The sequence below is a fragment of the Trachinotus anak genome, unplaced genomic scaffold (assembly GCF_046630095.1).
Source record: "Trachinotus anak isolate AG129_WGS33_773 ecotype Australia unplaced genomic scaffold, CSIRO_AGI_Tana_v1 ptg000013l, whole genome shotgun sequence".
Taxonomy (NCBI): Eukaryota; Metazoa; Chordata; class Actinopteri; order Carangiformes; family Carangidae; genus Trachinotus; species Trachinotus anak.
This window is the reverse complement of record NW_027273864.1, coordinates 8,183,745-8,210,905: the sequence shown is the minus strand read 5'-3', so window position 1 is coordinate 8,210,905 and position 27,161 is coordinate 8,183,745. Positions and strand designations below refer to the sequence as shown.

Here is a 27,161-nt window from a genome sequence, read left to right as displayed (position 1 = left end):
TGCAGTGATTGCTCTTTTTTTCTCTTCACTTCACAATGTTGCTGGACTTTGAGTGCTTGTGTAATGAAACCGAGACAAGTTCAAATATTATCAAACTGTTTGACTTTCTGCTTTGATAAAATCGTCATGCTTGTAAATTATTTAGAAAAATGCAGTTTAAAAGGAACTAATTGAAAAAGGACGAGCAAGAAAAAAAACTGTGCTTGCGGGCGGAGTTTCCCATAGATGAATTCTTGTTTTCCCTGCGCCTCAGTGTAGATCTGGAGGATCACACACAGGGTAGTAGCTCAGAGAGGGTGTGTGCAGTTTACTGACCCCCTGCTCTTCATGTTCCAAACCAGACGAAGATCGCTGACATCACTGGAGATTCACTGGAGACTGACACTACCAGGTGCACCACTCCAGTTTACATGCTCTGTCTGTGAACTCCCGCGGTCTGGAAACTCACACGCATCACATTCACCAGTTCTTATGCTTCTACATTTCATATATTTTCCCCTTTAGTCACAGAGGTCACAAGGGTTAATGATTGAGGTTATGGCAGTTACCTAATGCAGCATGGCAACATGTGTCAGCAGAGCAGTCACACTTTCCAATGACAGTATTGTTGTGTTTGCCATGCTGGTTTGGTATGAATGTGAATCATTGCGTGTATTTGAGCATGTGTGTGTTTTTTTCTCACATGGGTGGTGCATCTGTGGTTTTCCCACCATCTGTCAAGGGCCTAATAAATGAGGAAATTGAAAATAGAAGCTGAGTAGTACATCGAGGAGAGAAAAAATGCAGGGTTGGGTCCAGAAAGCCAACTCTTTTAGAGCACACACGCACAGGCACACACAAACTGCAAAACCTACTGGCAGGATTTCCCTCTGAAGCAGTTGTCCATTGATATCTGTCTAGAGCCTGGCTGCTTGTCTCCCCCCACTCTATCTCTCTGTGGACTCAAGTTCATGACCTGTTAGGTAACGCTGATCCTCAACCATTGTAGAGGATGTAGCACCATGATTGCACCCAGATGCATTTTTTTTTTTAACTTTTTCTTATAAAAGGTGTAATCACAGTCAATCAACCATTTTATACTGTGCAAAAGGAGGGGTCAACCTCTTATTTGCCAATGCTTCACACAAAGGTCCTCCAGATAATTCAAAGTGACAACATCAGGCGTCTGGAGAGGCCTGTACATGTACGCACCTTCATGTATAACATGTTTATATTTAAGTAGAATTTTAATGTTGAAAATAGTCCATGTGGAGCTGGACTTCATTACAATGCACATTATATAATATAGTATAATCTTTGAATGTTTAATCTGAATCTGCAGTAAGCACAACAGTGAAGTAAAAAGGGACAATTTCTTTTCTAAATTTCTAAATCTTGTTATTTTATTGTTTCACTTTAAGTAGGCTACCCACAATTCCTGGAAAGCAGACGGCCAACTGGTAATGAGTGGAGAAATAAAGTAAATAAATAAAGTAATAAATTGGAACTACCCACTTGAAGTAGTGGGACCTTCAAATTGTACTAAAACACAGTTTCTTCTTGTGTAAATTTACTTAATTAAACCAGTTAATTACAGTACAAAAATGTTGTATTTACAGTCACACTTTGGGAGACAAGCAATGTTCACTTTTGAGAAGCTGTCGGTGAGTTTTCTTACACTTTGGCTGCCATGACACCCTCCACTCCACCCCGCTGTTGCCATGGTATCCGAACAGCTACTTCCGCAGCAGTCAGCCAATCAGGATCGTGTGCCGACACCGGAAAATGCACACTTGAAAACGAAGTGGGTTCCAAACATGGATGAAAAGTGAGGGTGGGAGAGGAGGTAATTTTTATTTATTTATTTTTCAATTTACACTCAGTTTTGCAGCAAAATTTTAATGAATTAAACTGTCCGGATACTTAAGCACAACTAACCTGTGAGATAACGGTCGCTGGCGGCTCGGTTGAAATGCACTTTAGCTAGAATAGAAACAGGGCCGGCCAGTTGGGGGACAGTTACCCGGCCAGCCGGGGTTAACGCTGCTGTGAATAACGTCGGCATCAACAGTGAGCTTTTTAAAGAGCAGTCTGCTGGTGTCTAAGTTCATGTTATGAGCTGTGTGAAGACAGGCAGAGGACATTTATCAAACAGGCATGCATGGGTATGTTAAGGGAAAAAGTTAAATTACTTAAGGTTGCACTGGTTGTTGAGGAAAGTCTGTGGTCATGGTTACAGTTACGTCATTACATTAGGTTGGTGGGTACATTTGAGTGTGAGCTTGTTATGACTGTTATATAAATCTTTGGTTGTTTCTTTAAAAGGCACTAACGTCTTCAGCTTGCCGGGCCTACCTGAAATTGTGTTGGTTGTAAGGGCAGGAGTTTGCCTAAGACTTTAGATACTACCGTCAGTATCTATATCACATAACCTGGAGTCATTAATATGGTACCTGGTTTACCAACTGTGTGGCAAAGGGCTGCAACTAGTTATTCTTTTCATTATTGATAAATCTGATGTTTATTTATTTGATTGATCTAGTGTGTTGTCTAAAATACTAGAAAACACTGAAGAATGTCCATCAGAATTTCTCAGAGCCAAACCTGTTTTGTCAGAATAACAGTACAAAATGCCAACAAGATTAAATTTACAATCAAACACACTGAAAAAACTGGAAACAAAAAATGTTTGGAATCTTTCCTTAGAAAATGGTTTTAACATTTACTGAAACAGCTGCCAATTCATTTTCTGTTGATCATCTAATTGATTAATTGACTGAACTGTTTTAGCTCTAGACTGGTGTTTATTGCATTTGCCTATTCTTACTACAGAACATTGAGTTTGGTAACTTGTACCAAATGGGTTTCAGATGGTAAACCACATGCAGTTAGACTTTACAGAGGCTGAATTTGGATCCTTGAGCTTTAATTATCGTTCACCTCAGCTAGTCAACATGTTCTTTTCACATGAGCCCTTTAAACCTCGGGGATCTCCCCTTATGGATAGGACTATTCTTTAGCACTTACATAACACTAGATATGGTGAGGATTCCCCTCCACATGCAAGTGGCTTCTGACTGGCTTGGCTGACCTCCCCCATGATGTGATAGTATTTAGTGTCATAGGAAACTGCAGCCAGGTGGTTGCATGGATGATGACAAGCTGTCTTCTGACTGAAGATAGATTTTAGCACCAAATATTTCACAAGCACTTCTCGTTTTCTGTTGCATGATCTCTTGCCTCAAATGTGCGTGCACTGACGCAAACATGTTTAACTAACCATTTTACTATGTGTTGGAGTTATAATAATTTGATAGACCGGAAAATGTAAGTAGTTCACTTTCAAAGAAAAAAAAAACATGAAAATAAAATAAAGATGGCCGTTAGCTTTTTGAGATTACATTGCAAAATGATTTGTTTATTTTAATTTAATTTCCCATTTTTCCTATAATAAAGTAATTTGGTAGCTTTTATTTCAATATGTTATATTTAACACCACACTGTGTCACTTTTTTTTTTTTGCTATTGAATAAGTCTTGGGGAAAGCAGAAACCAATATCACAATGAGGGTGAGGAATAAACTGAGCAGACTACACTTCATTTGACAACCAACCTGCTGTAGCTCTTTCCAAGTGGCATTAGGCCTGGGTGAGGTCATATGCAGAGGTGGGGAGTACAAAGTTAAACAAACTTAATTCCTTAAATGCAGTGGTGTACATGTTTCTTAGTGTCAGGGTGAGATCTCCCCCAACCCCTGAATTCCCCGTTTAGCCTCTGGCAACAACAGACTATGAGAAAAAAGGGTAAACTGCTGACAACCTGTTTATTATTATGTTGATAAGACTGTTTGCAGTTCATCCTGATTGGCAGACCAAGCAGACTGATAGACTGTAAAGGTAAACAAATCAGAAGATAATGGATGTGCCTCATCTTATTCGGTTATATCCATTTCTGGAGCTGCAGCAAGGCTAGCATCTCTGTCTGTCTGCTCGCCTAAAGGCATGCAGATTCTTGCAGTCAGTCATTCAGCCCCTGTTAATCTCCTGAAGCTCTGATCTGAGAGCTCTTATTACACATGCTCATACACACAGCCATTTTTTCTGGCATTGTGCTAACTGGGATTTAGAGGGTTTAGCTTGGAAACCAACCAGGGTACTTTTTAACAGCATGGTTTTAATATATATATATATATATATATATATATATCTGAGCTGATTTGACATTTTGTGGCATTTCTCAGTGCTCCAGTGTATAGGTCTCCAGTGTATATGTCATCACAGAAACATGGTCACATACTTGACACAAAGCTTGGCTTCCAAGCATATGAGGTTATACTGAGATGAGTAACTGGCCAGTGAGCACTTGGAGAAGCAGACACTTGACATAGATATGTACAAGATGAAACCATATCAGGGATGTGTTGTAGAGAGAAAGCAACACCTTGCCGGCGCCTCATTTGAGGGCCAAGTATCAAAACATGGCGTATGCCTGGAGCCAGCTGCACTTCTTTGACCTTACTGAATAATTTAGGTATTTAGCCTGATCCAGCAGGGTGAGTATCAGGGCTGTCGTTCTGCTTCATGGCTGAGACTCACCAGTTAGTCACCATCTCTCAGCCATGGAAAGTGTGACAAGTTTTAATCCTCAGACTTCATATGATAATCTCTTCGCCATCTTAATTTTTCTGTTCAGTAGCTCTGAGCCTGGTTTGAAATGAGAAGCATAGTTCTCTAAGGTTCAGCATTGGGATAGATTGGTGGCACATGCCAGGGAAACCAGTAGGGTAGAGAATGAGAATGTGGTATTTGTCATTGAGAGGACACTAAACATGAAGTCGTTCTACGTGATGAGTGGCTGTGGCACAATCTTGGGCCTTTGCCAGCTGCATTCCTCCCTCCACCTCACTCCCCCCAGCTCACATCCTACCATCCAGGCAGACTCTCATTAAGTGCCCTTTTGTTAAGGGATTACTGAGTTTATATTTAACCTCTGTTCTCACTGTCAGTGGACTGTCGAAGCAGTTGTTGGCGCTGCCAGTTCATTTAGAATCCATATCTGTGTCCATCTGGCGTCTGACTCCCTTTATTGTCTCTACACATTTTCAACCTCTCTGTCTCACATCTCTCCATTTCAAGGACTTCTCTTCCTCTCAATAATACAGTTGGTGTGCTTTGTCCATTCTACTCACTCTTTTATCTATTTTTGCCGATGAAGGGCCTAGTTTCTCCCTGTGGAGTCTCCAGCTGCAGTTCACGTGCAGACCCGGAACACCCGGAGAATTACCGCTTCAGTTTTCCCATCATTGTCCCGTGTTTGATTAGTCAGATATCACATTTTCTCTGAGCTTCTTTTGCCTGATTGCACCCAGTGTGTGTGTGTGTGTGTGTGCGTGTGTGCGTGTGTGTGTGTATGTATACATGCACACGTGCACCTTTCATGCCTTGCCTGACACTATTCATTTATGCATGCATGCTGTGTTTGGGGAACATAATGTTCCCTTCCTACTGGGCATGTGAGAGTTTGGAGCAGAGTGAATTTTAATTTGTTACTGACTCGTTGAGAGTGCAGTTTTGGGGTTTGGCCTCTGGAGAAAAGCACTTTAGCAACTCCTTCATGGTGAAACACTGTCAGGGTAGAGGAGGTCAGTGGCATGGAAACAGCAGTTTCTATTTTGGGGTTTTGGTTTTGTTTGTGCCTGAGTATGTGTTTAATCTTGTTGACCTTTTGTTTAGCAACATATGAGAGTCATAACTGTGATGATGTTCATGTGCTTCTGTGTGTTTTGCAGGTAGACAGAGCCCAGACGGGGGTTGTCTTTTGAGCACACCAAGCCAAAAGTGTTAATCTTCAGGTAGGCAAGGACCCCTCTGGACTCTCATTTGTCTGCAGTTAACACTCCATAAATCCACCGCTCAGCTCATAATTTTTTCTGCCACCAGCCTTCCCCATCTCCTCCCCCTGGGCTCATTCTCTACTTACCACCATCTCTCCCTGACTCTGTCTCAGGTGTGGTGTCACTAGGCCAGGTCACATTAGTGTTATATAAGTTTAGTTTGGACTGCCAAGTACAGCCAGCATCCCAGATCAGATATATCGGTGACTGTATGCGTAGCTGTTTATGCAAACATTTTTTAAAGAAAGGTGAGTCTGTGCTGTGTGGTCTATTATACTGTAACTCAACACCAGCCAGTTGGGAAAGCATCTGGATGCCAGATATTGTCCTGCCTATGTTGGACATTGTGGATGGATTTGAGAGAAAGTTGTTATGTTCTGTTTTATGACTGAGATAACTGCCTCACAAAGGAGTCATCAGAGGGAGAGACTCTGGGTCTGATCGATGTGACCTTTTGTTAAAGTTATACAAGCACGTCCATGTCTTATAATGTGCATGTAATATCATGGCTGAGCAGATCTGACTGAGTTAATTCTGTAGCCTATGGCTCCACAGGCCTCTGGTCTGCTCCATATATTCCTAACTTGCACCATTCAGTAATACCTTCTGTTTGTCACTGTATCTCAGGTAAGCAGAAGTGCAGAGCCCCAAAATGTTTTCATGTTTGTATTTGGTAGCTGAATAACTGTAGGGTCTTAACAAAGACCACAGGCTTCTTATATTGTCACATTTAAATTCAGGTCAAACCGCCCCCATCTGAGCACACACCAGTTCAACCACATGTAAAAACACATGTACATATGTACATATTTTGGGTGAGGTTGCACATTTCTCTTTCATAGGCTTTGGGCTGCACAAAGACCTACAGGTGTGCTTCCTGTTTTATGTTCTGAACCACAGAAATGCTGTGCATTACTTTGGTTGCTATGCTTGTTATGCTATTCATGATAAAATTTTTGCTCTGTAACAGAAGAAGTGAAGAAATTTATTTTTGTGCAAACTGAAAGCACTTATTATTTGTCTTATTTTTATCTTCTGGATTATAATGACAAAAAGGGGGGGGGGGGTTGAGGGTGTGCATGTGTTCTGCATGTAGATGTGTACTTTTTTAATGGCAATGTTAAGTAGAGGGGGCTTCAGTACTTTTCCAAGGTACATCATTTAGCTGTGTTTTTTTCTGTGTCTCTGTGGGCCTCAGGTGGTCTTCAGTCAGCCTATTGGAACAAGCCAAGCTTACCAATCAGCACCCACTCAAAAACCATCACCAGGCCTAGCACCCCAAACCCCAGGAGTCTCAGCGCCCTCTCCACCACCCTGCTTATCTATCACCTGCACTGCTCACTATTCAGGTACAGAGCCCTACCTCAGGAGAACAAGAGATGGTGTCACAGGAGGAGAGTGAAGAGGGTATTTAAATTTTAACAGAACTTGGACTTGAGAGGTTAACAGGGGTTGAAACCAAATTTTGTCCGAGAAAGGAAATTTCCTTCTTTAGATATCAGCTAAAGTAGACTGAATGTTGTCTACATTATGTCTGATTGCGGGGTATGCCACTGGTTTGAGAGGATGAAGTGCTTATTATGGTGGATAAATGCTGCTATTTGGGGGAAGATTGAGGACTGGATGTTCACTTGACAAGGGGATGGAAATGAGGGCTACATTAGTGCAGCAAGGGGTGTAGATTTTTTCTGGATAGGGGGAGGGGGGTCTTCAGAGGGGGATATGGATGGGCACTTCTGTAATCCTCTGACATGTGCACTATTCCTCACGTGCACACACAAGCACTGCAGTGCAGAGCTGTCTGTGGCACAGAAACATGCTGCACTGCTGCTAACGCAGCCCACACTGCTCTGTATCAACAGCCAACGTCCGTCCCTACCCACACAGACTGTAAACACACTATGCATTTCATCACAGACCTCACTTTAAATCTCCCCACTGCATTGACCCAGTCATCGCTTTTTTGCCTTACTGAAATACCACATAAAAACTCTAACATAAGGCCACACTAAAGGTGCATCATCCTGCATTTTGATAGTCGTGGGTGCCCACAGTAATTATCATGGTTTGCTTCTTGACCTACTTACAGTTTTAGCATTAGTTGTGCCACATTTGGCATCCAATACATTTATAGGGAATGATATGATTGAAATGACTGCATTTGTATTTGCTTTAGATAAAGATAATGGATATAATTTTAGTGTTATAGTGTGATGTGATGTGATGTGATGTGATGTGATGTGATGTGATGTGATGTGTTGTAGTGCACACATATTGTGGAAATATTTGGTAGGAGTTTAAATATCACTAGTAAAAGAAAGTAGCTGCTATCCACCATCAAATTGTAGTTTTTATAAAGTTACCACATAAAGCTGGCCCAGTAAAGGATAAATGAACAAACCTACATCTAAGACCTACAAGCATTTGGCTGGAGAAAGACTGTTATTTCCCATCCTGGTTATACGACTGTTTCTGTTCCTTGTGCTGAGATGCTGAGTTCAGATGCAGCCTGCACTGCAAGCAGAGTAAACAGCAGAGTCAAACCAGTCAGCAGAGTGCCACAGTAGTACACTTGTGTCTGATAGCCTCAAGCTTTTCTTCTTTCTGCCACAATAAATAGACTTACTAACTTTCAGGTGTGTATCCATGTGTGTGTCAAAGAGTGCATGGACTTGAGGTCAGTCAGCACCAAACCTCTGAGGTGCTGTAACTGTACTCCGTCTTAGAGCCTTATATTACCGTATTATGTTTTTGCACGTGTGTGGGCTTTTTCCAAGGATTAATATTCATCTGGGTAGCAGTCAGCCGAGGCTGTGACTGTCTGCCTTCTGCATGCTGAGTTGATTTACAATATTAGGTGTCCTGGATGAAGTGGTTGCTTGTCTTCTCACCACAATGATCACATTTCTTTTAATATGATGATATCAGGTTTCAAGCCATGGGTACATATTTCTCTTACTCTGTCCCATATTTGGCTCAATTTTTTTTCTCCACCATAAAATCCCATTCTTTCTTCTTCCACCATCTTTTCCTGTAGTGTCCTGATTTTAGCCTCCAATTTTCTTCTCACATTTCCCTTTGTCTTTGTATTTATTTGTTATCTGAAATGCCTGGCTCTTTTATGAGTACAACTCTATTTCATCCTTATAAAGACATGGACAGAAACACACATGACTTGACAGTGTACTGCCATCACTGTCCTTTTTGGGTAAGAAATAGCTGCATCCAAATTCTGTTTTGGCTATGCAATGCAATGTGAGTGTCTGGAAAGAGCTTGGTTTGGAGAGTTACACTGAGGGCATACCATTGTGTTTGTGTCAGTGCCCAGCTTTTAATAGTATGTGATAAGGTGTATGAGTGCTGTTATTTATGGTGACAGAGGTGTGTGTGTTTATATTTGGTGTGAGAGACGTGGCAGCGTGCAAAAGGATATGTGCAGCCCTCCATCTGTCACCTCACCTGGGGAGACAGGGGGTCAGGAGTTGACACACTTTGGAGGTAAGGAAATGTAAAGGATGCACATACTACTAAACATACACAAATGTTTGCACGCACAGACACATACCCACATGCTAAATGCCTCACTATCATGAGAACTTCTGATGTGACAGCTAGTGGTGTCAAGTTAACTAGAAAGGGGTCCTTGCATTGATCATTCTGCCTCCTTGACACTGCCACAGTTCCTCCACACAAGCACGTCTTAATGTTCTCATCCTGTTCTTCAAGAACATTTTCTCCTCAACTGCAAAGAGGTCGGGCTCAATCTCAGCTTCTTATGCTTGTTGCAGACTTGATTTGTTTGTCCACTGCAGATCCTTCACCAGGTGACAGGACTGTTGTCATGATTTTTAGCATGATCTCTATGTACTTCCCATAGGCTAAGGCTAGTGCCATTTTAACAACTCCAACAGTGTATCTCTGAAACATTGGTGGCTGTATGAGAATTTGATTATTTTAACTTAACAATTAAACAACCAAGTTACAATTATGAACCAACACAATCTATTTTAACTAACACACAAATCTGTGATTTTTTCTTGTCCATATTGATTGCATCCTTTAAACATTCACAGTGTAGGTTGGAAAAGGTATGCCAACGTCTCGGGGAATGACATCAACAAAAGCTAACTTGAGTCAGGAGTTAGTAAACTTGCAGTTCAGTCAATGAAACAAGTTTGGAGGTTTGGGTTTGAGCTACTTTGATTTATTTAAAAAAAAATCAAACAGTTTGCTATTCAGAAGAAGCATCTGCTGATGTGAGACATGCTTCACAAAAAAGAGATCCTAGAAGATCAAGAATTGATGATTTGCATAAATCTGGAAAAAGGTTATAAAGTGATTTCAAAGAGTTTAAATATTCATCAGTCCACAGTCAGACAAACTGTCTGTAAATGGAGATGATTTAGCTCTTAGGCTATTCCTCCTAGTAATGGGTGCCAAGCTAAGATAACTCCAAAAGCACAACACAGATGCTCAGTGAGGTAAAAAGCACCTCAGAGTAACAGCTACAGACATGGACACCACGGAGGAAGCGGCTTGTCTCAAAAAAACAAACAAACATTTAAACTAAGGTTGCATTGTTTGGGAAGAACATGCAGCCTTGCATACGGTGTAAAAAGCACATTGCATGCCAACATGAAAACATCTTAGAGATGAGGTACAGTGGAGGGAGCAGGGAAACAAATTTCCATGTTAATAAGGTATCTTACAGGACAATGTCATGGTGGCTGTTCACCTGCTGAAGCTCAGCAGTTCAGTTTTTCTTGCCACTTAAAGTCCGGGTAATCATGTCTTCTGTTTTTCAGTATCTTATCCCTTTAATTTACATGCTTTAAAAGGTGATGATTGGATTAGATTTAATGATGGCAAAGTGCTGGCTGTCTATTCTTCAGGCATTTAAAGTGCATGGGAAAGCTGTGGTACCCACATCTGAAAGCAACTTAGGCCAGAATTTCAATGCATTAGTGTCTTTTAAGATAAATTACAGCTGGATGGAAAAGCCTCTGACACTGCATTCAAAACACAAACACTATCACCACTGGCTCGTGCCTTTGCAACTGCTACATTGGCTGTGTGTTTTGTTTCATCTGTGCTGGCAGGCTTTCAAGTGTCCTCACTATCATAGTGCTGCATGCTAAGCCATGGATAAGGTGGTGAGTGTTGTTGACATACAACTTTGTCATGGACTCTATCTACAGGATTAACATAACATGGGCTTCAGCCCCAATACAGCAGAGGTAGGAGCCTGACTGGGTGCTCGTGATACTGATATGTTGACAGGTATCACTTGCTTCAACGATGTAACTCAACTCGAAGGTCCCTGCCAAAGACAGAGAGACTATAATAGACACCTGGGGTTGACCTAACCTTTACCTGCCCCCAGCCCTGCTTGTTCCAGGCTAGTCTGACATGAAGAAATCTACGTACATACTGTGTACAGTCTCACTGAAGTGACTGTATATCTTATGGCCCTATATTTAGTGAGATATTAGCAATACCACTCTTAGAATAGAAACTATTACATCACTTTGTTTCTGCTTCTGAAACATCTCTTGTTTTCTTCGATTTCATGGAAAGGACCACTCACTCCAATTCTCACTGGCTGCACAACTGTTGGCCAGATTTTATGATGAGAATTACTTGTTGTTTTCCTTTGAGTAGAACTGCAGATGTGTTTTTGAGCATGGTCTGTATGAGAGGCAGTCAGCCAATGGTTTTCTCAAACCTTGGTTGTCAGGGTGGAGAAGAGACTGCTTTGCTGTGCTATCTAGTTAACTTCCAAGAAACTGAACTAAAGAGTGGGGGTGAGCCAATGATCTTTGACCTTCCTCAGCTGCAGAGGAGGAACAGCCAAATGGCCATTGAGATGAGAGAGTGCCAGAACCAAAACAACTTAAGGAATATGGGTTTAGAATCACTGTACAGGACTTATTTTTCCTATTTGACACAAATAAAAATCACTAGGTAATAAATAGAAGAAGCATCACACTAAAGGAACCTTTATTGATTATTTCTATTATTTTAATTCATCTGGTACTTCATATGTTGTGCCTCATTTTGTTGTCAGTTGATGGAGAACATTTTTAAGTGCAGCATTAAAACCACAGCATGCATGAGTCACTCAGTAGTGCAAGACCCCGTTAGCTGTTTTACACCAGACTAGAGCTGCATTGTGTCAATGGACTGAAGCCAGCTGAGTCTGTGTCAAATGATTCTGAGAAGTGTGGACAATTCAAGTGCGTGGCAATGCCTAAATCCAGGAAGTGTGTGACGTCCACATCCCTGTTTCCTGTACAGTGTCGTTGAGCTCTACAGCTTTATAAGTACTGTCTTAATTCAATGACTCACTATCCGGTCACAAACTTTGGTAGACTGGATTAGCAGATACTTGGAAGACATCCTCATATAGTCTAAGAGAGGCATTGTCAATCCTATTGTTTGTCAAGCCTGTATTGTTTTTAAATTAATAAAAAACCAAAGTGTTTTAAACACAGAGAGGGTTTTTCCTGCCATCTCCTTAGCATGAACATAAAGACTATGTGGGAGAGCGTCCCTTGCTCTTGGCAGTCTGCTCCTGTGAGTCTGAATGACTGGCTAAGTAAGTCCTTTCTGTCCCCTTTCCTCTTAGGTCTCACAGTTTTAATCCTACCCTCCTCCTGATTTTGTGCTCCAATTAGATTTCTCCCAATTGCAAACCCATCTTTCTTATCAGTTATCTTGATCCTCAGTGTCCTGCCAAAGTCTGTTCCAGACTCCACCTTCAGCATGATATATCTCCAGGATCTGAGATTCCCATTTCCTATTGCACCTCCCTTTTTTCTTTGACCAACTATGCTGTGTTATATGTCAGGACTGGGGACTGAAGGCCTAAGGAAATTAAAGCATTATTATGAAAAAACATTTTTTAAGGCAGAAATTTTGATGTCATAGCAATATTAATGCTGACCCTCTTTCATTTCAGTGTTATAGTAAGTATCCATGGTAACCTGTTCCAGTGGCTGTATCTGCTGTATAACAATATTGGTAATAGTGATAGTTTACCAGTGTCACTCACCATAGATCATGCAAAAAAACACAGGAGACACTGATTTATTGAGGACATTGGGATATTTTTGGTTCTGCACTTCATTTACGAGTTAATTAGGCCAGTCATTAGGCCAAAAACCTGGTGTACTCCTTTCATCATAATCCACTCTGTCTCTCCTTATCACAGGCTCATATCTCCCTTCCATTTTCCGTTTCCTCTTCCTCTGTCCTTTTTGCATCTTTTACTCCCAGTTCAGGAAGTAACCAAAGATGTCAGACAGGAAACTGGTTCAGGATAGGTGTGTGAAAGGGTGGGATGACCTCATACTGACACCCTCCATCCATTGCTTAGACATACATGCGTGCATTCATTTGCACAGTTGTCCCTCCTGTAGCTGTTGAAGTTCATAGTTTTACCTTCTATGGTATAGATGTGCAGGTGTTATTGCAAGCATCACTTGTACTATCACCATGCAGTCCTCAGCATAGACTGAGAGGAAGTAAATAAATAGAGAGGAAATTAATAAAATGACTTTATATTTAATGAGGTAAGAACAAAAGGTGAAGTAACGCTAACTAGATCTAGATCTCCTCTTTGTTACTTGAATTCATATCGTATTCACTGACTTCTTGTCAGTGTTGTTGTATCAAAACTGTGTCAGACATGTTACTAGATGTGTTTACATTCATAACAGACACAACTAGAGGGACGGAATTGACACATCTGTACAGTTGTATCATTGAAGTATGGACAGGAACTGTCGCCAGGACTTGACCAGTGTGTGCAGCTATGTGACTTCGGTGTTGACTTACATAGTGGCAGCCAGTCAATTGTTTCCCTCCTGTGTTTATTTGTCTCTTGCACTTGGCATGGAGCAGACTGTGCTTATTAATAGCCACTCCACAGCCTGAATTGCAGACAGCATGTGGTATTTTTAGTGGGGGCTTAGGTGTTTGGTGACCCATAAGGATTTGGTTAGTGGGTTTATCTGGCATGATGTGATGTGAGCTGATCAGTCTGGAAAATGACCCTGCAAATCACTGCACAGGTAAGATCAGCCTTTTTCCACTTCACCTGTGCCAGGTGTCTGGCCTGCAGGGGCCAGGAGTGCGTATGTGTGTTTGTGTGATTGCATTTATGTGTTTGTATGTGGAGTTGTTGTTTTGGTTGTGCTTTATATGGGGTCTTTGTTTATGTGTTGTTCTATTTCTGCCCTTCTGCATGTGTGATGTTCATGAGCTCTGAGTGGTCACATGAATATGCGCATGCACATGAATATGAGTCGATGCATCGACGCACGTATCTCCTTGGCCACTGCCTAAATCAGTCCAGGTAAATCCAGACTCATGCCACCTCATTCAGATTATTTATTTCATCCCTAAATCTTTTAAGGCTCTCGCAGGAGATAAGGTCAACAGTACAAAAACACACTCCAAACCATCATCGAACCAAGGAAAACACTGAGGATACACACAATATTTGTTGGTGACATTTACTGAATTTATGAACAGCAGTTATTTGTAGGTTGTATTTTGTTTAATGGAAGTAATGCCCATGTGACAGGCTTATCCATACATAGCTGGTTAAATATATTTGTGTGTGTGTTTTTGTATGTGCCCTTTGTTACTCTGCCCTTCACATAACTCTCTAATGCCTCCACATCTCCCATCCGTTTTATATCTAAATTCACTCAGCACCTCCATATTAGTCTCCTCCTCCAATGTCCATGGCCACGCAAGGGCAAATGACAAACCTTACCCACCCTTCCTTCCTGCACTCCCCTCACATCCACCAAACATCTCTCTCTACATAAGCCCTCCTAATACAGATATAGCTGCCAGTTACATTTCTGGGACGCCTGAACGTGCTGCAAAGCCCCCCGGAGCTGCCGCGGCCTTGATTCAATATAACATCGACCCACTTGATAACCTCAATGACTTACCTGCTCTCACTCCGTCCCCTTTGCTGAACTGTTGTTGTTGATAGATAAAATTCACAGCTTAAGTCTCCTAAGTGAGCTCTTGATCTCAGTGAACATGTTGATCATGGTGAGGATGTTGAGACAGTTGTCTGCATGACACTGAATCAGAATAACTCTGAATATATTGCAGAGTGTATTGTACAGTTGAAAGACATTTAAGCTAAAATAATGTAGTGGTGGTGACATGGTGGCTCAGGCTTAGTGTTTAGCACTCACTGTCATGTTTACATCGAGAAAGATAGATCCAGGTTTGATTTCTGGTCCATGTGTGGCTTTTGGAAGATATGGCATCAGTGTTTGTGTCCTTAAAGGGTTGAAGTTTGCCTCGACAAGCCAAATGTGTGCAAATTGGTATCAATGAAACAACTTTGCAGTAGTTTTTGCTATAGTGTACAACTGTATTGGTGCTAATACAAGTTGCAAAAACACTGGGAATGAAAGACACAAGGTAACTATAGTAAAAGTTGCTAGGGTCAGGAGTTAAATATAACTGCTGTTTCTTTCATTGGCAGTGGCTCAGGCGGTAGAGTGGGTCGTCCACTCATTAGAAAGGCAGTGTGTCGATCCCCAGCTCCTCCCATCCGTATGTTGAAGTGTACTTTGGCAAGATACTGAACCCCCAAATTGCTGTATGGATGTATGACTGTGTGTGAATGGGTGAATGTAGCATGTTTTGTAGAGCACTTTCAGTGGTCAAAAAGACTAGAAAGCAATATATGAGTTCAGCCCATTTATCATTGTTCATAATATTCCATGGCAACCGCCACAGATGAGCATTGAATAATGGTAGTGGAGATGCTGGTATGTAAGAATGCAAACCTCAGCTTTGTAAATGTCTTTGTTATTCTTATCATGGGCTGCTGAACTCAACTATGTTCATCCCTACATCTTCTTGCTAATGATGCTAATGATAATGGTATAGGTTCTAGTCCTTGTGACCCTTCATATAGTTGTAGTATATACAGTATATATATATTGTGGGGTTTTTTAAAATTTTTTTTTTTTTTATGGGAATTCAAATTAATTTTAACAGGGACATTTCTGGAGTTAACCAAAGCCCAGTTCAGCTCTGGCCTGTTTCAGCCCTGTTTCCTAATTGAGCTTGGATCTTGCTTGCTATCATAGGAAAGACTAAATCCTCACTGATTCATCATCAGGCCGAAGAGAGCAGACACAAAACACTTTGAAATCCATGTGCAAAGCCACTTCCTTGATGTATCTTGTTAGACAGATTAAATTCTGTCCTCTCCCCTTTATCAAGGCAGGAAAAGCTCTGATCTTGTCAGGAGCCGTTTTCCTGACTGCATGTCCGTTGTACTGGGTTCCAACTTTCTGTTGGCTGCACATACGATTGTCTCCGTTTGCAACTGGCATGCGCCTGAGTGGCATTGTGAATAAGCCCCTGCTAACTGCCCCATGCCGTACTCGGCCCATTTCTTTCAAGGTCATGGCTTTCACATCCCTCTCCCTCTTTTTTCTTTCACTCAGTGTCATTTCCTGTGGACACTTTGGTCGGTTAGGGCTGCATTGTTCCATCATGTGCTTGTTAAATTCCTTTGCACTCATTTAAAGGTTTACTGCTTACACTGTAAATCACCTGATGTTTGTGTGATTAATGTACATGTCACTGAGATGTGATGAGTGCTTGAACTCTTACAGCTATAAATATCTTGTGTTGTGTTTCTATAAGTATGGATGAAAATGACAGCCATAGTCCTTTTTCTGCTCTGAGCAATTTGTTTATTTTTTTTCACAGACCTTACCTCATATGAACTGTATATTTAATACCATCACTCCAGTGTCTTGCAGGTTATCCTGATTTTAAAGTTGGCTTCTTGACATTGCCAACTACCATTTTTATCATTTACAGCTTTCTCTGTGATTGCTGATGTAATAAAGCAGGTAATGCAGGTGTTGATACCCTGCCAGACAAAGTGGTCAGCAGGGTCATAATATAATCTAATATAATGATCTGATGACAGCACCTGTGTTCTGTTTTCGCCTGTATTGAAATAAAAATAAGTGATCAGAGGGAATCCAAGGTGACAGAACAGAGCTTTCCCTGCAGAGACCAGGGGCTTCTTGTCAGAGTGGTCTATCGATTAAGGCGGCCACTGAAAAAGTTTTCAGAGCAGGGGCATGTATAGGAGGTGCCCAGGAGTTGGAAGGCCCACCCATCTTGTTTGTCCATGGAAAAAATGTCCTTATGTGTATGTACACAACACATATGTGTGTTTAAGTCTAACTGTGGCTATTTTCTACTTGTTCGTCATGGCCTATTTTCCTCTTGTGTTCCAAGAGGCAGGATTAGAGAGATTAGTGCTGGGCTTTCTGACTCTGTTCCCTGCACAACCAGTCATTGTCCAACTTAATGTACAGTACGCATGCACACATGTGCATGTGCACATATGAGTACACAGTCATACATGCACAAAAAACTAGACATGATATTTTAGGACAAACATACAGAAACGAACTGATGAATTTTTCCTCTGTTTTAGTAATAATACACTATGAACTCGTGTGTTGTAGTTTCTCAGTAGTGATTTAAAGTTGGAATCACAAGAATTTAGACAGCAGCGAGTGACCGGTTTAATCAGATGTTATTTTGCCTGCTACGATAATCTGTCAAAAAGGCCTGGGAGGGTGCAAGATGAGGATTATAGTTTCCAGTCTGGCCGCGGCACGAGCTCTTGGCAATCCCTCACATGTCACCCCTTCTTTCCCTACCTTATATTCATAACACCACTCTGTTCCTGTTTACATCTTCACCTTCTACTCTTTTAGTTTCTTTACATCTTTCAAATTATTATTGATGCAAATGACCAGCAAAAATTTCACTTTACCATGCTCTGATAACTAAAGGTAGGGGTCCTTAAAACTTTTACTCACTTATATTTAGTCAGTCTGCAAACAGTTTTGCTACGCCACTATAGTTCAAGGTGTAGGTGGACCAGCAAATACAAAATATAGAAATTTTCAAAGCTGTTTATTTATACAGTACATTTACAGAGTAAGTCAGTAAACCCTAAATCTAGATTTATTCAAGTCAGGTTGAAATGTAAAGGTTATTGTGTTGATTTACAGTTTTTAACATTAACAGAATTCCTGGAATAAAATAATTTGGTAGCCTGATGAAATATGACCCAATATGCAATTAACTTTGCAGCCAGTGGTCGGTGTGCGGATCGTGAGAGGGGTCTCTTTGCAGGGGAAGAAAGACAACTGTACAACAGAGACTGGTTGAAGCATTAAAGCATTAAAGCCACAAATAATGTTTTATATTTATTCTTTATTTGCTCCCACATCTGTTTGACATCACCAGGGTTGCAGCTAAAAGAATAAGCCTGAAATTATCATATATGCCAAGAAGACATCTAAGCAACACATTAATTTAATGGAACACACAAATGTGATTGTAGTCAAATCTACTTGTGCCCTAATGATGGGGCAGTGATTTTATAAGCCTATTAACTTACTCAGTCTGTCCTTACTGCATTTGGCAGCTGCTACTGTGTTGCTTTTAGCCTGAAATACTGTATGTGTTCAACTTTTGTCATATTTGTTAAATATTATAGTTTACTCTTTGTTTGTAAAATATGCTGCTCTGCTGCCAGTAGATATTTACATGTTTACAACTGGTCACATCCTGCAAACACCACCCCTTTTTTGTGAGCACACCCCAAAAACCTGGGTTGACTTATAAAGTTCATAACCAGCTTTGATCGACAGCTCAGCATGATTGCAGTTTTTGGGCTTAGTGAGGCAAGTAACAAAAAGATATCCTGGCTATGTTGAACTTGCTTCGTAGTACAAGCCACAGGTTTTCTGTGCCGTTAGTAAGCCATTTATTTATATTTTACCAGTATGTTTGGCACTGCATGCCAATTTCTGTGTTCCTATCCTCCCTGCTCTGTCGTTTCTTTCCCTACACCTCACTTTATACGAGGAAATAGTGCTTCTTGTTCTGTCAGGTTGTTAAAGCCCTGTTGTCACATACACAGAAAAACAGCTGAGTTCAGCTTCACCCTCCCTCCTTGTTTTTATTCTTCTTTCCTCTCTCTCCCCCTTCCCCCAGACTCCCCCCTCCCACCGCTGTCTTTGTTTGCTTGCTTCTCTCCCTTGAGGGGTTACCACCCAACAACCTGCTTCGGATGCACCTGATTGGTGGATAGCTTGTGATGGGGCGGGCTTGTGAGAGCTTTACCAGTCATGAGCCAGCTCTCAGCTGTTAGAGAGCATTCAGTCTGCAGCGGAGGCACGAGCAGGATCTGTCTGTTTGCTTTATCCACTGCTGCAGCACTAGTCCAAACCTCAACGTTTAAAGGACATAAAAGGACTTTCTGTTTCTAATCAGCTACAAAAACTGCCTGACAAGGAGTGGAAAAGGAATTAAACATCCACAAATTCTTAGCTTTTTATTCTGCTTCTCTGACATTTCCTCCTTCCTGTCCTTTGTTTTTGACCAGCAGAATCCCTGACAGCACAGACGAAGCAGATCCTCATAACAACAAAGGTTTGTGAAGGCATCGTGGGAACAACTTGCAAAATCCTGCAATATTCATGCAAGATACCAGGACTAGTCCTCTGCGGATCTGCAGTGTGTGAGCGTCCCTGCCAGATAGGGCCCCCACTGCATTGTGTGTGCGTGCGTGAGGAGGCTAATGCCCGCGGTAGTGTGGTCAGGGCCAGAGGAGGATGAGTCCGGCTGTGGAGGCTCAGGCCCAGGAGGCCATGAATGCAGAGCAAAAGCAAAAGCAGCAACAGAACCAGCTACAGCATCAGCTGCAGCACCAGCAGTGCTACATGGAGAAAGGGGTGATGCTTGAGCCCTTCGTGCACCAGGTGGGGGGACATTCCTGCGTCCTGCGCTTCGGAGAGCAGACAATCTGCAAGCCCCTCATTCCCCGCGAGCACCAATTCTACAAGAGTCTGCCTGCTGCTATGAGGAAGTTTACCCCCCAGTATAGAGGTAATGAAAACCACCCTTTTCTAACCAGTGTAGTGGCTGTTGTGTTGTGGTGTTATGTTGTTACACATCTCTCTCTTCAATTCTCTGTTCTATGTGCATTTATGCAAGTCAGTGAGAATAGATGTTTCAGGTTGTGTGTGAAGTGTAAATTCAGGATTTTTAGGGAACAGAGCTACCCACTCCTGCTCAAATGTTTTTTACTGGTTCCTGCCAGCAGCATGTACCAAACTGTTCCACAGGAGGGTGCTGCTGCTGAGACTGGAAGTCGGCCTTCTACAAACAGGCCACCAGTTACTGTGTCCTGTTTATAGAAGGATGTACTAACACAGGTAAGTCAGCTGAGCAGGTGTGAGCACTTTTTCTTTATCTGGTTGAAAGTAATACATTGTGAGATTCTTCTTCACTGACATCCATAAATTCAAAGAGCGGCTGTAAAGGTCAACATTGGCAGTGCTCTGCAAAACCTCCAGATGACTGTGGATTAGTCTACAGACCTGACAGACTCACCACCACCACACTCTCTTTAAAAATGAAAAGCAATGAGTGACACAGAATGTTTATCATGTCACATGTTAGACATGTCACACATATTTAAACAAGTTCTGCAGGTTTTTTCAAGGGTTAAATCCACCATGAAGTGAGTAACAGTAAGGCTGCATTTAGAAGACAAATAAGAATCAGCAGGGTCCCCAGAGGCCTTCTGCCGAGGTGTCCTTATCATACTCCATCCCTTTTGGCTCCAGCACATCCCCTTTAAATGTTATCATGGGCCAGTTCAGCTGTTTGCTTTGTGTCCCCAGGAGAGAAGTGAAAAGGTGATACACAGCAGTTACTTTCCTCCGATTGTCCTAAAAGCCTTGCCTCAGTTCACCTCCGAAATACTGAGCTACAACAAAAACCTGTGATCATGGGATGATATTAAAATCAGTCTTACCTTTTCTTTCCCATGCTGTGTCTGAATATTCTGGGGCAACAGTGCTTAATTTTACATGTCAGCATTTTTACCTCTTTATCTTTATTTTTTGGTGCTTTCTCATTCCTCCTCTCCTTCACTTTATCTTGGCTTCTCCTTCAGCCATATTATGGGACACTGTGAGGAGGAAAGGGTGTGGCTGTTAATGATACAAACAACTGGGGAAATTGTGAAATTATATTGTAAATGTGCTGCTGGAGTTACTGTATGTAAACCTTGAAGCTTAGAGAACAGTCTGGACCTTTGCTGTTATGCTGAATATTGTTTGTTGTGCTCTCTGTCTGGAGCTGAAGCTAGTATCGTGAGCATCATGTCTTCATGATACATCATTCTTCTTTCTGTGTATATATGAGTGATGCTTCGTGGTTTCTGTATGATATCTATGTATATTCGTCATAATTTTGTGTGAGGTAAAATTGTTGGTGATAAATAAACAGAATTCTAACTGAAGTTTTGTATCCTCGTGCAGTTTGTGTTTGGGTCATTTTTTATCCCACCTTGCTGTGTTTTTTTACCATTAGACCTGCTCAAGAGAGCATAATTTGTTTTTATGTGTATTTCCATTTGACCAACTGCTCTTCCTCTTGTTTTGGTCTTTCATTCTGTCCTTTTCTGTGTTGCTTTTGAGAGCTCAGTCCCATTATGTCTTGCTGGTCATAGTTTTGTCCAGGTATTGTTGGGCGTAGACACAAACTACTCTCTAAGTGTAACTGTACTGCAAAAAACAGCAAGATGGAAATAAGGGATGTCAAAGAAATGTATTGTTCTTTGATGTTTTACTTTTTTATTTTATTTTTAATTTCATTATGTCGGGCGACATAGTCTCTTCACTGCTTCATGACACAGATGTCTAACAGATGTCTTTCTGTCTCCCTCTCTGTCCCCGTCTCAGGTGTGGTGTCAGTGAGCTTTGAGGAGGATGAAGAAGGGAACCTTTGCCTCATTGCCTACCCACTCCACAGTGATCCAGCAGCTGATCTGGAAAACAAGGACCCTTCGACCGACTGTGAGCCCAAGAGCAAGATGCTCAAGCGGGGCAAGATGGTGGCGTCCTCACTGCTGGTGGACACTGAAAATTACAGCAAAGATGGCAGAAGCCGCCACTCTCGTAAAGACAAGGACAAGAGGTGAGATGCAAGAACATGTCCCAACACAGACCACAGCATACTCAGGACCTTGTTACTCATAATAAAGTAGATGGTGTTGTTGATGTACCAAGAGGAAGTGAAGATGATGTATCGATCACTGCAGAACCGTTACACAACCATGATGTATTTAAAGCAACCTTAAGTTTTCCATGCATTGTAAAGCTGTTGTCTGAAGACTCACATTTATCAACCGATGACGCACACATTGTCTTACACATACAGCCTTGGGAAAAACAGTCTCTAAATACAGCGAGGGAGTGAACCGTGTGCTAGACAGTCAGAGGGAGGGTCACAGCCTCAGGTTTACATAAGTGCAACTGATGCATGTTCGTGCATATATACAAAGACAAAACCTTACTTTGTCTGGATAATGGTGAGTGAAATCCAAATCCAGTGTTCATCACTGACTTCCTGATTTGTGCACTACTGCCCACGTTAACCGTGCACACAAACAGAGACTGATTCTATTTTTTCCTTCTGATTTGTATTTTAAACTAACAAGGATCTCTCTTCCTCTGCTGTCCAGTGTTCACAAGCTGCAGGAGGATGTGGAGTTGGAGTGGCTGCAGCAGGCTGAGGTGCTCTACTGCAGACTGGAGCGCAGTCACACTAATGCTGTCCCACAGCTCAAACATAACCCTTGGAGTCTCAAGTGTCACCAGCAGCACCTGCAGAGGATGAAGGAGAATGCCAAACACCGCAACCAGTACAGTATCCTTTCACCGACTGACAAAGGCCCCTTTTTTTTTTTTTACTGACATTGAGTGTCACAGTGCAAAGAGAGAGGATTAATTGTTCCAGGCCAGAGGGCATGGCATGGCCAACTGTGCCACCAGGACATCTCAGCACTTGCCTATTTACACACGTAGTTATTGTGGCTGAGGTCTGTTATCTAATGTATTGGAGAGGTATCAGTTTCTTTGTCCTGTGGAGTCGATTTTCTGGAGCACTCCTGTCAATTACTTGACATAACGCTGGCTTTCTTGTATATATTGCTATGATAGGAGCATATATGTAAGTGCAATGGAACGTTTGGTTTTTAAAAAAAAATCTAAGTGGTTTGTTTAAGTTGTAAGCAAAAGTGTAGAAGAAGGCCATGGTTTTTCAACTCTGTCCTCCTTGACTAAGCTTCTCAGAATTCATCCTGCTAGAGAACCTGACGTGGCGGCACACAGTGCCATGTGTATTGGACCTGAAGATGGGCACACGACAGCATGGAGATGATGCCACAGAGGAGAAGAAGGCAGTGCAGATCCGCAAGTGCCAGCAGAGCACGTCAGCCTCAATAGGAGTCCGTCTCTGTGGCATGCAGGTGGGCTTCGAGCCAAGTCTGGCCTCTGTGTTAATTCACTAGTTTGACATTTTTTGGAAATATGTTTAATTTGCTTTAGGGCAAACGGTTATATGAGAGAGTCTATACTACTCACATATCTTTCAGTTAAATGTAAGCCTACAGCCAGCAGTCTGTTAGCTTAGCTTAGCACAAAAAACAGAAACATGGAGAAAGGTAGTATTACTCTGTCACAGTAAAAAAAATCTCCTTACCAGCTCACTAATTAACATGTTATATCTTGTTTGTTCAATCTGCACAAAAACCAAAGTCTAAAAACAACAAATGGCCATTTTATGAGGAGGGGATGTGCAGTTTCCAGGCAACCAACAGACACTCCAGAAAGATACTGCTTCTGGCAGATAAAGAGTCCAAAGTGCTGAACATTCCCAAAATTTGGAACATTTTTTTAATAACCTGACTACCATGTGCTACCCAGCAAGAGAGGTCCACTACGTTAAATATTAATCAAAGAACAGTAATGGATCGGCCTCTGTTCAGCATCTTTCACCGAATATTCATCCGTTTTTCCTTCACTGCCATGATTTAAATAGAAACTAGACAAAATGGCAAATAAGGCACAGAAGATATATTGTAAAATTGACCGTAAAACTCAGTCTAGTGCAGGTGAAACAAATCTAAAATAAGTCAGTACTTTCATTATGATGAAAAAATCTTATATGTTCATGTTTGTTGGTGTTTTAGAAGCAGTCACTATTTCTACCCTACTTTTCTAACTTCATGGTTCTCCATCCTTTCAGGTGTACCAGTCTGACACAGGCCAACTGATGTTCATGAACAAGTACCACGGCCGCAAGCTGACCCTACCTGGCTTCAAAGAGGCTTTGTTCCAGTTCTTCCACAGCGGACAGCGTCTACGACGTGAACTCCTCTCCCCAGTGCTGCGCAGGCTCAGAGACATGCAAGCTGCCCTGGAAGCCTGCGAATCGTACCGCTTCTACTCCAGCTCCCTGCTCATCATCTATGATGGCGCACCCCACCGCAAACACACACGTCGACACACTGAGGATGGACTCTCTGAAGAAGAAGAGGAGGAAGATGAGGACGAGGAGGAGGAGGAGGAGGAGGAGGAGGAGAATGAGGAGTTGGAGGCTGAACCAGAACTGGGGGAGGAGGAGGAAGAGGAGGAGGAGGTGGGTGAAGTAGCAGGTGCACTTGGTTTCCCTCACAGCCCCTCCACCTCTAGTGACGTCAGCAGCAGTTGCTCCAGCAGCAGTAGCAGCAGCAGCGGGAGCTCAGGTGTCGGCCAGGCTTGTCTGTCCCACTCAGACCCCCACAGCCCGGTGGTGGATGTGAGGATGATAGACTTTGCCCACACCACTTGCAGATATTACCGGGAGGACAGCGTGGTGCACGAGGGCCAGGACAGTGGCTACATCTTTGGTCTCCAGAACCTGATCACCATCATCTCCGAACTGGAGAACCACAGCACAGACTGAAGACTGACATGACACACCCACACACACATACACACACAGACATTCAGACACAGAGGCACAATAAGACACTCTCTGAACTGTGGAAGAAAAGAGGAGGACTGGACTACGGAAAAGGAGAGATATTTCTCCTCTCCTTTGTGTAGCTGGCCTTTCATTGGACCCCCTTTCCTGTTTCTGCCGTTGGTGCTTCTTGATGTTCCTGTTGTGTGTGTGTGTCTTCGGGACATTAAACAGACCTGCAAATAACAAAGAAGAGCCATCTGTGTGACTGATGCAGTGATTTACCCATTGTCATCATTCTGTTCTAACCCACATTGCTCTTAGGAGAAAGGGTAGGCAGCGAGTGAAAGCAGTTTGAAGTGTGAGACGGTAGAAATGTTTTTGCTTGTGTCCGATTCCAAAGAAAGTGACAGCATTTTGCACGCACAAACATGCACTTGAACACATTCTGCTGAACGAGTGTGTGTTTAGACTGAGACAGGGCTATCAGAGAGAGCAGGAGTTGTATGTGTACGAGGACAGAGTCAATGGGAAGAAATGTAGTGAGCTCACACCCTCTGTTCTTCTCTTTTGCCTGTTCATTCTGCCATCCTTCTTTCCATGCTCATCTTCACTCAGAGAATATATTCATATAGGTATCAGAGACAGATGATATAGAGTTATTTATTTATTTGACATGTTTCATAAAATAAACTAAAAGTTCAAAAAAGAATGTGAATGGAGAGTATTACATTCCATGTTATTAATGTTACAATAATGATATTAATTAATATTGTTATTTGACATGTTTGGATACCTCTATCTTGTATATCTGTGTTGTCCACAGTTTGTCAGAGCAGAACATTAAAGACTTTGGTTTGTGCTAACATCTGTGTCTCTTATATTTGGTGTTGCTTATGGAGCTTTTAAATCACTGGGTTAAAGAAAGAAACCACCACTGATTTCCTTTTTACATAGAATTTAAATGTTGCAGCAATAAAATGTCGTGTAAATATCCTGGACGTGAGGTCATCCCCTGGGTGCGTATATGTATGATCCTCTTTCTAAGCACCAGCCAGCACAAGTACATGATGAAAGATTAATTAATATATCTACAGATATGCTGGAAAGTATGATGGGATTGCAACTCAATACGAGGCCCACTCCTACCACCTGCTGTGCAGAAAAATAATTGGAGTGCATGTCGAGCCTTAGGACTGCCGTGGATATATCCTGTAATGCTGTGGAGTGCAGCCAAGACACAAGATTCCCCAAACATACTGTATCTTTAGATTTGTTTCCCTCCGTCTGCAAGAATTTATCTGTTGCAGTGTTGTTAAAATAGAGACAGGAGGTTGTTCTGGCAGGAGGGGGATGACTGCACCCTTGGCTGCCTCAGCCAGTCCTGGTCATCTCCAACCAGTCTGAGGCAGACAGAGAGGAGGCGGAGGCATGTGCTCTGAGAATCACAGGCTGTGTGCGCTGTGAGGAGCAGCAGCAGTCCTCTCGGAGAAGAGAAGCTATTAAGCAGACACAGGCTTGTGTCAACAGAGTGCACGGCCATTACCACATGAGTGTGTCCCCTCCGTGGAATGTACTGACTGTACCGCTGGCACAGACATCACTCTGACACACCAGTGATGGTGAACCATCAATCTGATATGGAAAACACAATTTAACGTTCAGAGCTGTTTTTTTTAAAGACACATTTTGATGTGACATTTCGATTCTAATGCGTGCTGCACTCTCACACAGCCACGCACACCATTATTTTGTTAAATTATTCGGAATCTTTGTCACATATTGGTTAGAGTACATCATGTTGTGAAGGCAGTGTGCTTGTTTCAGTTAATGCTGAAAATAGTGACCTCCTGCATATCACCATCTGTCACACGCTCACAGGGTTTTGGACGTGAATAGGTTGTCCCATGAGGTCTGGCATATACAAGTCTATAGTAGCTGTGTTTAAATGAACTAAAAAAATCAACACATTGCAAAAGTGTCATTTTTGGAAGATTACTATAAACAGTATGTGTAAAAGTGTATCTCAATTATCTTTATATGTGAATTATTAATAATCCCACAGTTTAAATGAGTTTTTCTATGTGCTGAGTATTGAGAATAATTGGATAGAATATGTCATTAGGCTATTATTACAATCTAATGCTTCACTGACTGTCACACAGTAACACTCCCCTCAAAGATTTCACTTGTTTACTGTTGGTAGATATCCATGTTCTTTATATACCACACGATGTTCTCAGTCTAGGACCAAGCTCATTCTGTAATCCCATGGCGGTTTAGGGCGGTACAATAAAAGGTCAAACTATTTACTGTAACCCAGTAAAGGCCTCGACCACGCAGACAGACACAGACACTAATCTTTAAGAGTATAGGTCAGGGCAGGGTTAGGGAAAGG

General features: G+C 42.0%; 1 protein-coding gene across 3 annotated transcripts; it reads left to right on the top strand.

Annotated features, from left to right (window-relative positions):
- The first annotated feature begins 1,731 nt into the window (after positions 1-1,731).
- Positions 1,732-25,629, top strand: LOC139630631 (inositol hexakisphosphate kinase 2-like). 3 transcript variants are annotated; one of them, XM_071494251.1, is made up of 8 exons: positions 1,732-1,825; positions 5,768-5,830; positions 7,071-7,221; positions 19,353-19,852; positions 21,718-21,952; positions 22,500-22,684; positions 23,110-23,285; positions 24,065-25,629. In XM_071494251.1, the coding sequence occupies exons 4-8, from the start codon at positions 19,579-19,581 to the stop codon at positions 24,761-24,763; spliced, it is 1,569 nt and encodes a 522-aa protein (XP_071350352.1). In that variant the 5' UTR covers positions 1,732-1,825; positions 5,768-5,830; positions 7,071-7,221; positions 19,353-19,578; the 3' UTR covers positions 24,764-25,629. The 3 variants fall into 3 exon arrangements, with proteins under 3 accessions (XP_071350352.1, XP_071350356.1, XP_071350353.1); XM_071494255.1 differs by lacking the exon at positions 7,071-7,221 and having other exon boundaries at positions 1,754-1,825; XM_071494252.1 differs by lacking the exons at positions 1,732-1,825; positions 5,768-5,830; positions 7,071-7,221 and having other exon boundaries at positions 19,106-19,852.
- The last annotated feature ends 1,532 nt before the right edge of the window (positions 25,630-27,161 follow it).

Bases quoted from the DNA above. Each gene is read 5' to 3' on its own strand.
- LOC139630631 (XM_071494251.1), top strand. From the start codon at position 19,579: ATGAGTCCGGCTGTGGAGGCTCAGGCCCAGGAGGCCATGAATGCAGAG. The intron at 21,953-22,499 runs GTGAGATGCAAG...TCTGCTGTCCAG, and splicing joins CGTAAAGACAAGGACAAGAG to TGTTCACAAGCTGCAGGAGG. The intron at 23,286-24,064 runs GTGGGCTTCGAG...CCATCCTTTCAG, and splicing joins TCCGTCTCTGTGGCATGCAG to GTGTACCAGTCTGACACAGG.